Source organism: Sinohyriopsis cumingii, chromosome 7, assembly GCF_028554795.1.
Source record: "Sinohyriopsis cumingii isolate HCF-2022 chromosome 7, ASM2855479v2, whole genome shotgun sequence".
In the NCBI taxonomy this organism is placed as follows: Eukaryota; Metazoa; Mollusca; class Bivalvia; order Unionida; family Unionidae; genus Sinohyriopsis; species Sinohyriopsis cumingii.
In genome coordinates, this window is record NC_142967.1 from 76,020,502 (window position 1) to 76,035,945 (window position 15,444).

Below are 15,444 nucleotides of genomic sequence, written 5' to 3' on the forward strand. Positions count from 1 at the left end.
TGTTTCCTGTCTTAATGATACTTCCTAACATGGTCGTTACATACGTAGCATGTAATATATTGTTAGGACATGCGTCTCACTATGAAGTAACTGACAATTACGTAAGGTGAAATAATTTCACTTAACCAGTTAGGGAAAGCTTTAACAAGTTTTAAAAAGACACCGTTGTTTGAAGTGATGCGAAATCTAAAGCAAAAGACCCACTAAAGATAAACTTTGAAATAATCATACAATTTTGTAACATAGTGTGTGTACTCACTCATAACTGCGAACTGCACGGACCTCTATCAGCCGTCGCATAATGCGCCGACGTATCTGATTTTCTGTGCAATTTGATAGGAGTAATCAGTGGAACAAACAGTATAGACCCTTATATGCAGGCACGTCGTGATACGCCAGATCAGGATCTTTGTTATTTACAGTTTGACTCGATTTATAAGCGAGTATATACTGTATTAAAACTACCAACAATGAGAATGAACACGCATATGGGATGACACATTGATTTTAATTGACCCTTTAATATTTTGGCTCTCCGGACTTTGTGAGACGCTAGGAAAAACACTTCGACTGCGTAACATTAGACTAATATATACATTTTGAATTACCAATCTTATCTTTCCTCCGGATATATTTTACTTGAAGTTGGGTAAGTTACAAAAATACACCGTCGTTCGTCCTTACCTTAATAGTAAAGCTTTCCTTGTCATCATACCCAACCCACATTGTTCCCTGAACGTAGTAGGGGACCATTTGTTCCAAATCCCAATAACGTTTTCCCTTGCCTCTGGCAATTATCTCACAAACCTGTAATATTAATTACAAAAACAACTTTTAACATAGATCGTCATGATGAGTGGGTAAAAATACTCAGTATTTTCACCAACGAGGTTAATTATATGTTATTCCGCTGAAGCAAGCAATTTATTTTATGTCCGAGCGTATTAACTAGCAACAGGTAAACAGACTGAAATGGCAGATTACTTATTGGATCCCACGAGATGCCAGCAGTGTACTATCTTTTCATGTGTTTGGTTAATATTCGCACACGATGGCAGCAGTGTACTATGTTTTCATGTGTTTTGCTAATATTCGCACAGAAAATATTAACAGTAACATAATCTCCTTCTCAAGTCAAAGTAATACATTACATTTTAAAACAAAAAGGAATTTGCTTTTTATTAGATGTGATCTTCACTCATCTTCTAAGGGAGGCGGCCATACACTTTCCTCTAAGAATGCTTTCAATTTCTTGCTCATCTTTACATTATTTCATTCCAGTGAATTATCAAGTTTATTTCGTTCAGAAAATACACTGTTAGAATGATTGAGTTTAATTTCCCTGACTAAAATCCTAATTGCTATGTATAACACATATTTTGTTATAATGTTCCTTTCTTACAACGTTTAATTGGGTGTAGCGTTTGATTTGTATGGTCTGCCTTTGAAAATTAGTTCATTTATAAGTTTTTTATCACCTGAAACCCCAAAGCTGTTGTTCAAAATAGAAAGGCATAACAACAAAGGCGCTAGTTAATAAAAGTGTGATAAACCACACATCATTCGTAATCGGTAAATAAGAAGCGGCTAACAAAGGTGCCAGATAACAAAGGCGTGATAAGCACACATTTTTCATAATGGGTGCTTTATAACCACGGATTATTGGTTAAGTGCAATTTAAAAATGAAAATAATTTCTTTTCTGCTTTGTAACCTACATTGACGAAGTAACTTAGAAATATCCTGTAGCTATCGTTCTATACACGTATATTGACTAACTACTTGCAGCTTGGAGTACATCTTTCTCGTGTTCGTTTTGAATTCCGACTGTTTTGAAAATGGCTGAAATTTCGCCTGTCAAAAAGTCTCAGATTATTATATAAAAAATCAGATGATCATTGACTATTTGGTTCCATTAAAAAATCAAGGACTAATTTGCTAGACGTTAAGTTATCGAACAAAGACGTTTTCCCGTAAAAGTGATTGTTAAACAAACGTATGTTGACACTTTCATCAGATGGAAAAACATATCGGTTTATTTTTTTCTTCTTAATGTTAACATATATTTATATCAAACATGAATGTTGTTTGAAACTGATTACCATTACATATGAGTTCGGACATTAGTCATACCAGTATAAATTGTTTACTGCAGCTATGTCCAACGTTATCTCTATGGACAAGTAATAAATATTTTGAATATATATATAGTGTACATTTTGCAGGCGTAATTGTAACACAAAAGAGGCGAATTTTGCAGATGTCATCGTATCATATACCAATTTCAGTATAATGCATACGATTTGGCACCGGGCTAAATCCGTGGCATATATAAAGATAGTAGTACTTTAGTATATCAGGTAGGGACATGACTGATTGTAAATGAGATTCAGATTGATAACTATGTCAGACGAAACCGGTGTCAATGGGTAAAGATTGGGTTTGGTTTATCGAAATGTCATGGGTTCAGATGTTGCACAAACAGCTTTTGTACTGGATGAAATAGTTGTCATCAATTGAAACGTTGCAGAGATCAGTTTAGTAAGGGAAGTAGGCAAAATACAGTGGTTTGTTTCCAAAACATTGAGGAGCGTGTGTTAATGATGGTTAGAGAGACCTGAATTATGATTGGATAATTTAAAGGTTTGCGGTGTCTTTATCAGCCGATGTCATTGGTTTTTAAAGTGAATTACACCGCAGAACAGGTAGTGTAAGTTTTTGCCACCGGCGAAAGGTCTTGACTCGGGGGAAGGCGGAACTCTCTTAAAATTTGTCCACATGACGTATAGTTTATGGTCTGTGAGAAACACGTAACAAGGTGTGTAAGGAGACAATCTGCTAGAGCAAGTGCGCACAACACCCGGCCCGCGGACGTGTTCTGTCCAGCCCTGAGGGTAAATTAAAACAACACAGAATTTGGCCCGTGAACAGTAATTATATTAAAGAAATTAGTGTTTGCGGCCCTCGAGCGGTCTTAGAAAATGCAATCTGGCCTTTGATCGAAAAAGGTTGTGCACCCCTGTGCTAGAGAGAAAAAAGAAAGCCAACCTCAACGTTAAGGTCCTAATTTCATATATATTTCCACTTTTTGGGGATATTGGAGGAAATTTGATAAAGGAAAATCCGGTGGACGGGCAGAAGGATGGTATAACGTAAATCTCGAAGCTAAAGCTGGTACACTACTACTACTACTGTTACTACTACTACTACTACTACTAATAATAATAATAATACTAACATCCTCCTTCTCCTCATCATCAATATCATCGTCATCAACGCTTTTTAAATATTCAAAACGAATATTCCACGTTGAGGAAATTACGATGAATTTATAATACTTGAATATGTGCTCAACAATATTTGAAAGATTTAGTCCATTTGACAGTTCATGGAGGTATTATAATTTCTTACTTGTTTATATATTTGTTTTGATACAAAACAATGTCCATATATCCCTCTTTTGTAACATCCATATAGTTTTTCCTTGTATTGATTTTTGTGAACATCTTTAAAACTGTAGAACCGATAATAAGGACTACTTACCTCATAATACGAAAGGACTCCAGCCTCCCTGGTGTATGGGCCCGCGGGCCCCACTCCTGACACTGGCGCACCCATACCGTATTTGTTAGGGTCAGCTAGTGTAAAGCTCCGACCGTAAGTGGGCAGTCCGATAATCAACTTCTTGGAGGGACAGCCCTTTGTGATCCAGTAATTGGCTGCAGCTTGCTGCAATAATAATAATGATGATGACGATGATGATTATGATGATGATAATGATATTAGTGCAATTAGCATAGTCATGATCATCATTGTTGCTAAAATGAATATTTATTTAGGCTCTGAAAACCGTTTAGTATCATCATACCGACAAATGCAGGACAGCATCTCAAAATGAAAAGTGAAGTTGCAAGAAAGAGAAACACGTTATGTTTTTTGACAGAATTTGGCAGACCAAAATCAGAATTGTTAGAGATTTCTTGGAGCATGATTTAAAGTTATCTGCGACTTTTGGTTTCTTTCACAATTACAACCTTACCATATTAAGGTAAGCTACATCTCCGTGCTCGCCACTTCTTTTGTACAGCGGGCTGTTGTGACCGGTGGTCGTCTCCCAGCTGCCGTGAAAGTCATACGACATCAGACTAATAAAATCCAGGTACCTGAACACCATTCAAACAAGTAAAGCAAATTATTTGCATGTTATATATGAAATTTCGGAGAGACCATCGCAGTACCTATTACAGTACCTCTAGTTCAGTGTCTTAGTAGTTTCTCAGCCAATACTTTATACAGGGTAAGGGCTTATTTGCTGTACTTCGTGCCTATCGATATTATGGACCTTTACATACAGGCAGTATAGCATTTCGTTTGTTGAATCTAATTTTGTAACTGTTAGACCTACTGATCATATTGTGGCTGAACAAGAATACGTGCCTTGTACATATTTCCTACGGCTAAAATGAAGCAAGAGCTCTTTGTATGATGTCAAGTCCTAAATAAAAGAAATAACAAGCAAACGAAGAAATAACTTAAATCCTGCCTGGCAAGAAATATCTGTGGGTCTCTATACTTCTTGGACACAGGTAGACTTAACACAGATTGACGACAATATATCAATCGCTGTCATATGAACAATTTAGAATAAATACAACAGTACCTTGCCATTCTTAGGATGTCATATGAGGTGTCGATAGTACTTTTGCCGGCAGCAACAGCAGCCGTCAATAGGAGACGCTCTTTTCTGGTTCTGACTGCTTCCTCTTCAAACACTTGGCGCAGTTCCTATCGCCAAAAACAAAACTTTCATCAAGGCCATATTGTAGTGCTTTTCTGACCAAAAATGGATTTGTATTTTGACTATAATGATTGCGGTCGTGTGACATCATTATTATTACCAAAGTACGTCCGAAAGCCCCGGTTCGATAGTCGGAAGATGGCGCAGACAGGGGAACTTCAAATCTCTTTATAGTATATAAACTGCAGAAAAATTTATGCAGCATGTAGACATCTTTCTTTCTCATACAGGGATTTAGTGCGTGAATAAGTCCATGTGTCTGCATTACGGCCAGATTAAGAACAAAGTACAAACTTATTGTTTCAGAGCGTCGAAACATGCGACAGAATACCATCTTAGATAAATTAGATGTTAGAGATAAACGAAACAACAACTTTATACTTAAATATCATAGCAACTGTTCTTTCAGTTTCGACACAGTTTACAGTTTAATGTAAGACTGTAGATACTGGAATTCTTTCATTGTAGAGGAGATTGATTTATGGGAAGTTTACATCAATTTTAGTTTACCATCTATTAATACGTTTTACAAATATTTATCACTTTACACCATTAAGTGCTAGGTTTACCTGTAGGAGCAGAATAAAGTTCTGGTAATCAGAAGGGCTTCCACCCCTTGATACAGGATACTCCCAGTCAATGTCAAACCCATCGAATCCATACTGTCGAATGAACTGGACGGTGTTAGATGCGAACTCCCGTCTGTTTTCCGCCAAGGATACAATGGTAGAGAACCGCAAGCTTCCTTCGTTCCATCCGCCCGCCGCAATCAAAGTCCGCAAACCGGGATAGGTTGTCTTTAACCCATTAAATATTTTATACCTTAAAGAAATAAACCGAATAATTACTGCTTTGATTATAGATGGGCCAAAAATGCATGCATTTCAAAATTATACTTTTTTTTTCGACATTGATTAAGCTTCTCTGTTATTCGTCCTTCGAGTTCGAAGATGACAATGACCACTAACTGTGTTAGCTTCTGTGACTACGTGGGTGGCTGATTATGCAAATTTGTCTTCTAAACTGTCTATAGCACATTAAACAAGAGATTCCGCTTGAACAATTCGAGAATGTGCTACAGTTCTCAGATTTATGCTGCACGCGCATTTGCATTCCTCTGAAATTCTCCACAGTTCAAAGTCTGTTGTTCCAGTATGGATGAGACTTCAGCACGGATGAGACTCCAGTACGGATGAGACTTAGCCGGAAGTGCGATCTTGTGCGAGATGCTTTCAAGACACGCAATGAACGATAAAGTGTTTCAAGGACGACTTAAGGAAACCTTTGAGTAGTTTCTTCAGACCACCATGAGAACGCTTTTCCTTCTTCAGCTCGCCAGAGGAGACCATCTTTGGTAGTCGCTCTTCTGACATTCTGGTGACGTGCCTGCCCATATCATCAATGATTTCATCAACAGAGTGTAGATGCTTTAAATGTCTGCATGTGATAAACTCAGCTATTGACACCCTGTCCTGCTATCTTATCCTCATCCGTTACCTCAGGCATCCCACGTGAAAGTGGTTCAGCTAATTAAATGGCATGTTTACACCATCCACGTTTTTTTTTTCTCTCCATGTAGACAACAGTGTCAGCAAGACAATGACCTTGTAGACCTTCAGACTTGTACGTACCAATGTGCTACCGAGCTCGGTGAACCTGTCCACTGCTAGGAGGATTGGCTATTTACTGTGATAGTAGGCTATAAAAAAAGACGTTCCTGCTGCAGGTTGGTGCATAACATTTTTGTTTTTGATACTTATTGTGAAACCCCCAAAACGGACCGAGTCAAAGGCTTTTGTCGTGTCTACGAATGTCGCGCACACACAGGTTGGAGTTCTGTTCCTGGCATTCCTCCAGGAGATGACCTGCTGCAAACAACATGACGGTGGTCCCTCGTCATTACGTAAAGACATATTGATATTCAAGCTGGAGCCCTTGATCGCAGCGACTCAGTAGAATTCTGGCGAGGGTTTTGCAGGCTATTGACAGCAAGGATGTGCCCTTATGGTTGTTGCAGGAATGTATGTTGCCTTCCGCTATTACAAGTGGACGATGGATGCGTACTTATACTCCTAGGGTATAGTTCCTTCAGTCCACGTTGTCAGGAAGAGTTCAGTTAATTTATGTGCCAAGTGCGAGCCTATGGCTTTCTAGACTTCTGCTGGTATAGCATCTGCTCCAGTTCCTTTGCCATTTGATTACTCAGTTTCAGTCCGCGTTGTAGGATGAGCAAGTTACATTTTAATTTCGACTTGGGGCATTAAATCAGTCGCACTGGTACATGACTGTTGATACAGAACGTTGATGAAGTGTTCTTCCCATCTTTGAATGATCGTTTTCTTCACATTGAACGGTTAGGTGCTGTCAGTACTCAGTATTGGAGACAATTCTGACGACCGTGGCCCGTAGATTGTGTTCAAAGCATCATACAAGTTCTTCATGTTGTTCCTGTCTGCGAAGGACTGAATGTCATCTACTTTATTTTTCAGCCACGAGTCTTGCGACTTTTTGAATTAGCATATGACAGTCCACTTGATGTTGCGGAAGGCTGTTTTCTTAGATGGGTAAGGACTGCCTTCTCACTCAGAGGTTTCTGCATGGCAGCATCAATTTCGTGTAACCAGTCTTGATATTTACATATAATAGGATGAGTTAATTACACGGAGTCTCTGAAGGATGCCAAATTTTCCAGATTTTTGAGTTCATATAGATTAGTTTTAGTTGGCTGCGCAGTTCTTCGATAAATGCTTGTTTTAAGCTCTCCTTTTTTGTCCTGTAGGCGTCTCTTATGCAGAATCTAGATATTGAGTTTAGAGCCTGTGAGTCTGTGTCGGTCCTGCACTCTGTACTGCTCTTGGCCTTCATCACTTTGATATCCTGTCTGTCTCTACTACTGACAATGACGTAGTCACTGAGATGCCACCGCTTGGAGAGTCGATGCATCCAAGACAACGTGTACATCGCATTTTTCAGTAGGAAGAATCTGCTGTTGTTGCATTTACCAGAGCCATTTTTGCCAACAGCACATATCCATTTCTTATGGCCTGTCCTTACTCTAGCACTGAAATCACCAAGGATGATGACCTTATCTGTTTTTGGAACGTCTTGATAAGAGACTCCAGATCCTCATAAAATTATCCTTGATCACATCCGGGTTGGTCAAAGTGCGTGCTTATGTGTTGATGATAACTGCATGTCTATTTCCAGGCAATGAGAGTCTCATGCATTAGTCTGTCATTCACGCCCTTTGAGAGATTTGTGCGCCTGCTGACTAACTGTGATTTGATGGCAAGCCCAACACCAGGTTCAATTCGCTCTTCTTTACGTCGGCTACTCCCGAAGAAGGCGTGTCTGGCTTCTACTTCGGCCAGTTGTCCTTCCTCAGCTAGGCGAATTTATCTCATGGTTGCTTTCTGGCTGTCGAATCTGACTAGTTCTGTACTAATTTGAGAAGGTCCTCCTTCTGGTCTATCTGATGATGTACTGACCATTAATGTCCGCACGTTCCAGGAACTGGTATCATGAGTTAGATTTTCTATCGCTAAGATGGGATCACCCTCAGCCGCAGCTTGCTCATCAGGATTAAGGCAAAGTAGGTAATATTTAGGACACCTAATATAGCCCCTTTATCAAGCTATGGAGGTAAGCAGCGTGATACCAAAAAGGGCAACTCAATCACCCAGAGGGCTGCCGAGTTTGATTAATGCTCGGTCCAGTGAAAAACGACTCCAGTGAAAAACCACTATATACCCTAAGTCGCCTGTGTGCAGTTTCGCATCTAAACCTCCAAGTATCTTCACACCTATAGCTTTGCCACTCGCCCTTCGCCACATGGCCTTTAGGTGTCTGGTGGGGGTAGGGAAACAATGTCTTGACTTGCGCGTGAGTTGCATTTAGTTTAGAGAAGGTAACTGTCATTCTAAGCATGTTATCGGCAGGATAACCACGTAATTCTTCCTGTATGGCTATTTAGAGACAGGAAATACAGTTTCGTACAGTGGAAGTTTGTTTGGTTGTTAATTTTCTTTGGTCTGTTAAACCTATAGTTTTCATTAGAAGAATCAAATTATTGTTAATACTTAAGCTTATTTGACCTTGCAGAATATCAAAGAACAGAAATATGCAAATACTTAATATGTGTATAGAACTTCACTACTTTGATGTTGTTGAAATTCGTCATACTGGTTGTTTTTCTAGTCAGCTCTGATTATATACATTCATGACAAATGTATGGCATCAGTAGTCTCTCTCTCTCTCTCTCTCTCTCTCTCTCTCTCTCTCTCTCTCGTTCTTACAGTTGTGCGTCATTCCACTCGAGAGTGGTTAAACTGTTCCCGGAAAGCCTGGCAAAGGCGTAAACAAGGTGAGTACAAAGGGACGGATTGATGTCATTGGGTTTAAAGCTGCCCCTTCCGGGTCTGTACTGAGACCAGTTGGAATAGTAGCACACACGTCTGTATTCTACATCAGCTGGAGTAAGAATAAAATAACAAATATCAGGTTAATAGTGTATTTTTGGTTATGAATTAGTCATAATACCTCTGTATCTGTCTCTCTAGCTCTCTTTATATATAGAATCTATGTTGGGGTTTGGGCCGAGACACGGAAATCCCAGTCAAGGGTTAATATTATTTGTCTCCTCACGAGGCTTGCCCGAGTGGGGAGACATATAATATAAACCCGCGACTGGGATTTCCTTGTCTCGGCCCAAACCCCAACGTAGATTATTTTTCTCACCCAATATTTTCCTTTAAAGTAAAAGGAATTCTGCGCTAGTGTTCACGTCCAATGTTTACATGCGGCGCATTAATAAAAATATGTTAATGAGGGCTGTGGTGTGACCGTTGCGTCCGAAGTACACAGTTTATATGCGTGAGCAAAGAAAAATAACAAAATAAAACGTCGCATAATAATGAGGTATTATCACATTTAATATATCGATGTTATATGAAAATGACAATAAATAATTAATATTTATTACAAGAAACTTTTATTTTCATCAGTTCCAATTTTGAAAAGTTTTATTGTAAATAATTAAACGATATTGGCTACTCAGCTCTAATATAGTTATACTTAGTACAAGCTGTAACGAATAGTAACATCTTTCTTTAGATTATTCATTGGTAATTAGAAATCTGTGTCACTATCGTATATAAAACTATTCTTTTCTTTTGAGGAGGTGAAACTGTGTGTGACATACTTGTGTTGTCCTTAATATTGATTGTAAAATTACCTCTGTGTATAATAATAGACCCTCCAAAAACGGGCTCTAGCTGATAACCATGCGCTAAACTTTCAAGTTCACGGATTCTTTGAAGATTTATTTTTCTGTCTTGTAAATATGGCAAGTGCTACAGTGAAATTTGCTTATGGAATTATGTGCTGACGGATAAATGATTCCTTCAGGCTGGTAAGTGTATTATTTGTCATTAAATATTGTAGGTATCTTTTTGATTCAACTGGGGCACAATGGAGATGCTTAACAAAATTAGAAAAAATCATGTATTATATGACACTTTTCTGGCTGTTACTAAGTTTTCCGTAGTTGTTAAGAGAGTTGGGAGGCTATGAACTGTATAGGCATATATTCTATGTGCATGGATCAGTGTTTTCTGTTATAGTTCATTTCACACAGCATTGAGAATTTTATCATATCTGTTGCACAGTCAAATTTCAGGTCAGCGTCATTCAATGTAGCTAACAGATTATACTTTGTTTCACACGAAGTATTTAAAATGAGCTAGGTAGCTTTAGCTACATATAATGACGCTGATTTAAAATTATACTGAGCTAGGACTGAATATAGGAAAGAACTGACCATGCTGTGTGGAACGAACAAGCATAATACCAAAAAGCTCGACATCGTATGGGTTAGTCTTTGTCTCTCTCTAAGATGTGTTCTCAAACATGGATTTAACTTAAGTTACTATGTTTTTGTTATATATTTGTTGCTGTTGTTGTTGTTATTTGATTGTAGTACAACTACGTCAGGCACAGCAGAAGACAACAAGGGTTTCTTTTTTAAAAGTAGTTCGGAGCGCGTGGACACCTTGACTGAGACGATTGGTCTTATATGACTAGACTGAGACAAGAAAAGTAAAGTTAGCAAAACAAGCAGATTTCTCTGTCGCATGGGTGAGAAATATGTATATATATATATATATATATATATATATATATATATATATATATATATATATATATATATATATTCCTAATCGCATACAATACTTGTAACTCATCGTAACCTATATCGAAAGAGGCACCCTTGTTTACACGCTTATTTAATCTAAGATCAACGAAGAAAACATAATCTAACAATTACCAATGCTAAGGTGTTTTGTAATCCGATAAATCAACCCCAAAACATGTAATGGTCACGAACACGGGTTATGGTGATCATTTATTGCACTAGTTGTTTAGTTACCCGGCAGCTTTCTAGTATTTGGTCACCCTTTGATAGAAACATATATATGTGTAATATTTCTAAAAGTTTACATTCTTGCAGTTCACGCAGTTGCCAATCCCATACTCATAGGCAACTGTAATGTTGCCACGTGGGATGTTTGCTAAGCTATTACCCTACAAGTAAACACAGTATGCAACAACTATTTCGATTGGTTTGATTAATTTTATACTTGCCATATATCTTAATCTAAAGTTAGTCAGCAGAAACAACCTTTGCTTACTTCACAGGGGGGTCCTATTTCTTAAACCACCCAATAACAATGTAGGCCATGGGTATTTGGTGTGTCAGGTAAAATAGGAAATATACCGTTACCACATGCTGGTGGACATACAAATTACCAGCATTCGGAAGTCTTGTTTCTTTAAGGGTTTAACATGAGGGGCTAATAGCATGGGACGTGATTACCTATTGGGACTCGTTTGGATCAGTGCGGGTTTTACAAACAGGAATCACCCAACACTCAAATACGGAAATATAACTGGGGATTCTTCAATAGATAACCCAGAGGGACAAGATTAGGATCAAATGTTTGGCGCTGGAAAAAAATATAAAATTCCATTATGATTCACGATTTAGCTCCGTAATAGCTTTCTCTCTCTCCCTCTCTCTGTTTATATATATATATATATATATATATATATATATATATATATATATATATATATATATATATATATATATATATATATATCACAATCATGTCACCTGCTATGAGAATGAGCATCACGGAAATCACGGAACACAGTATGTGTATTGTTAGGTACTTCATCATCATAGTTGAGTTCCTACAAAAGATAAATATTTTTTATATAAAAGTCCATTTAGACATATTGAGTCAATGAATTCAAAAAGAAACAATAATGTTAAAAGAAAGGTTAAGAAATATTTTAGGTGCATGATGGTAAAGGGTAGAAAATATCAAAGCCATATTCTTTTTTATGACTTATAATCAAACTCATTTTACGAAACAAAACCAAGCAACACAATTAAAAATATAAACGTTCAATTTACTTTTGAAAACAATCGAATGGAAACTAGTTTGCTAAAATAATTCTTGACTTAAGAATAGCATTAACGATTTTACTAGTTTCAAACTTTTTTAAAACTTTTTATTGAAACAAGTAAAATATAAAACAAAATACAGAACATTAGATCATTTATTTCTGCCATATTGGAGTTCGGTTACGTAAACACATCTACTTTGGCTATTAGAATGAAGAGAGATGTATGTAATTCGGAAATGGTGACTGTTAATGTCCCCAAAATTAATTATGTCCTTTAATACATAAGGCTTTATTTACATAACATATTTTAGAATGATATGGACGGGATTCTTGTTTAACTATTGGTTTATGCAAACCACACACGTCCCCTGAGGTCATTACACCTGACGCCATATTCACTAAATTCATAACCAGCCGTATATTGTAATGCACACTTCAGCACAGGTGCCAATAATGATGTCCCATTTCTTTCAATTAAATATCATGCAGCATTTAGCAGTGAGTGTGCGGTGTGAAAGAATATATTATAATACAATTTAATGCCGTTTTGTCCACAAAAGTTGATGCATTGTACAATACTATGGAGTATGTATGTATGGAAAATTAAATCCCATTCAAACTTATGAATAATTCATTTAGTACCAAGGAGAAGTGAATTTGTGTTTTTCTGCACATGCTATTTGAAAATAAAATAGATTATAGTCAGTCCTGAACAGTGGCATCACTAGGGTTGGTGTCACCCAGTGCGGTAACTCATGGTGTCACCCCCAACCACCCCCGACCTCCTTCCTGTAAAACAATTATTGACAGCCATGTGCGGTAACCTATGGTGTCACCCCATCGACCTCCTTCCTGTACAAAAATTCAAAAGTTTTATAGACAGTCATTTTGGTGTCACCCCCTCCGATGGTGTTACCCGGTGCGGTCCGCACCCCCCCCCCCCATAGCAACTCCCTAGTGACGCCACTGGTCCTGAGCAACCTTCATGGTAGTGCCTAAGAAAAGTACGAAGGCCTGTATTGACCGTAAATCAGCATTTTATGATGAAGAAAATAACACAATTTTTCATGTATTTTGGTAATAATTACACAATTTTAGTCCGAAACATTATGAAGATCCCCAAAATATAGAATCTAAAATATTCATCATTTTCAGCTCACATGTCTCTGTACATGCTTAACTATCTATTCTATCACGCTTGGTAATTCAATTTTCTATACTTAATGAACTAATGAATCCTGAGTTTAAATATGTACCACACTCTTGGTATCATAATAATGGGTTTAAGGCAAAATGTATAATATGCTTAACTTTACTCTAATATTTTGCCTTTATGTAGATGACAAGCCACATCAAACTGCCCCCTTGTATCTTGCTTTCTAAAATAATCACCCCATGCCCTTGCAAATGATACACTAAACAATTAACAACTAATTTACCCAGTATTCAAATGCCATAACCAAAAACAACATAACTATTTATCACAATCTTAGAAATATGTCACTGTCACCTCTATATCACATTTTGTACTAATAAGCGTAAACCCTTTCACTGTACATGGCAGCCTTCATTACAAGGCATCGTGATTTTACCACGTATATAAAAAGATGTAACGTTCTTTCATCTTGCTTCGTCTTCATGCAGCCAGATAATTACAATGCAAGAGCTCAATACAATCTCATTGCGTCATCTACTGCATGTAAAATAAAATATCATATTCCCTATTTTAGCTCGTATACATTTTCAGCCTCTTCCATTTCCGGATGTTGCTGTGCTGCGGAGGGAGGGATATAATGATGCAATGTTCTCTATTTTTTGTTGTGTGGTTTATTTCACGGGAAAGCTGCAAAAGGTAGCATTGTTTAGAAATTACACCATCAGAGCTTTCGTTGTTATGTTTGATTTATTTATTTGTGTGACTAGATAGCAGTTGTTTTATAGTGGGATGGATGTGTACAGTGTCGTTTACGCTAGACTGGCCCCGAGTGGCCGAGTGGTCTAAAGCGCTCTCCGTTACGGATCACTGCCATCTCACCTGTCTGCTTGGGTTTGAGTCTCGGATTCAGCCAATGTGGGTATGTGAGAAAGCTTGTCAGTAGCTTCTCGTGGGTCGGTGGTTCTTTCCCGGGGTTTTCCCGGGTTCTTCCTCCAACATTAATACTGGCCGCCATGTTTAGCCTATCGTGTGCTGAAAAATGATGTTAAACCCTATAACAACAACAACAAAATCATTAAGCTACAGCCAGCGAGACTGCGCTGTTTTTAACCAGGCTGAGTTGCTTTGAAACAGTTGGAGAACAGCTAGCTGTTCAAGGTGAGTAGGAGACTTCCAGTGGATCTTTTCAAAGTTAAGTAGGTCAATCCTACAATTTTTCCTTGAAATAAGAATTTGTTTATGAGAAGACAAATTTGGAAAATAAGCAGGATTACATGTATGATCTTTTGGAAAGATAAGAAATATTTTTTCACTGAGTTTACCATTGATTGCACTATTGAAATCTATGTGATATCAAACTTTTTTCAGTGAGACATATATTTGGTGAGTTTATTCTCTTATTGTTTTGTTTAAGTATATCATTTTATTGTAAGTCGTAACATTTGAGTGTACAGGGTTATTTCCCTGGAATTCACTCTAAGGTTAAAACAAGTATTTGGTTCAGTGATAAATACAACTGAGTTAGTTTGTTATTGAATCTGAGTGTCGTTCACGCTGCATTGTTCAAATATACAAGTGTTAAATATTTAAAATTCCAAAATAATGCAAGGGTGAAGTCCCATGTTGAGATTTGTACTGTATGATATGAGTCTATATGATCTGTGATCCTTGATATTAGAAAGAAGAATAACAAGCCTATGTCAGTTGTATTATTGTTTAGTGATAAATGTGTAATGACTTTATTCTGAATAAATCAATGCAACAATAAAGTTGTCGTTTTGGACTGCAAACCTAAATGAGTCTAGAGGGTTCAAATGTTTTGCACTGAACATATGAAATAAATTTAAAAAAAAACATTTGATCTGGCAAAACCGGCATTACGCTACTTTTGGACGTTACACATGTACGTAACCGGGGCTAGGCCTAGATATATACTGTGCAGTTGAGTCATTAGTATGTCTGCATTGTAGATATGGATTTTCGCTTTAGCTTTGCTTTGTTAGAAAAGTTATTGTATG

General features: G+C 37.5%; 2 protein-coding genes across 4 annotated transcripts in view; one reads left to right on the forward strand and one right to left on the reverse strand.

The window, feature by feature from the left end:
- Positions 1-15,444, forward strand: part of LOC149795543 (uncharacterized) — a 231,708-nt gene that overhangs the window by 87,332 nt on the left and 128,932 nt on the right. The window lies entirely within an intron of this gene.
- Positions 1-15,444, reverse strand: part of LOC149795545 (acidic mammalian chitinase-like) — a 59,462-nt gene that overhangs the window by 25,006 nt on the left and 19,012 nt on the right. For all 3 annotated transcript variants that reach the window (XM_089965364.1, XM_089965362.1, XM_089965363.1), the window contains 7 exons: positions 11,972-12,051; positions 9,093-9,267; positions 5,367-5,619; positions 4,660-4,784; positions 4,039-4,162; positions 3,543-3,728; positions 685-807 (listed from right to left, as the gene is read on the reverse strand). In XM_089965364.1, coding sequence (XP_089821490.1) covers positions 685-807; positions 3,543-3,728; positions 4,039-4,162; positions 4,660-4,784; positions 5,367-5,619; positions 9,093-9,267; positions 11,972-12,041 — 1,056 coding nt within the window. In that variant the 5' untranslated portion in view covers positions 12,042-12,051. The remainder of the gene's footprint in view (positions 1-684; positions 808-3,542; positions 3,729-4,038; positions 4,163-4,659; positions 4,785-5,366; positions 5,620-9,092; positions 9,268-11,971; positions 12,052-15,444) is intronic.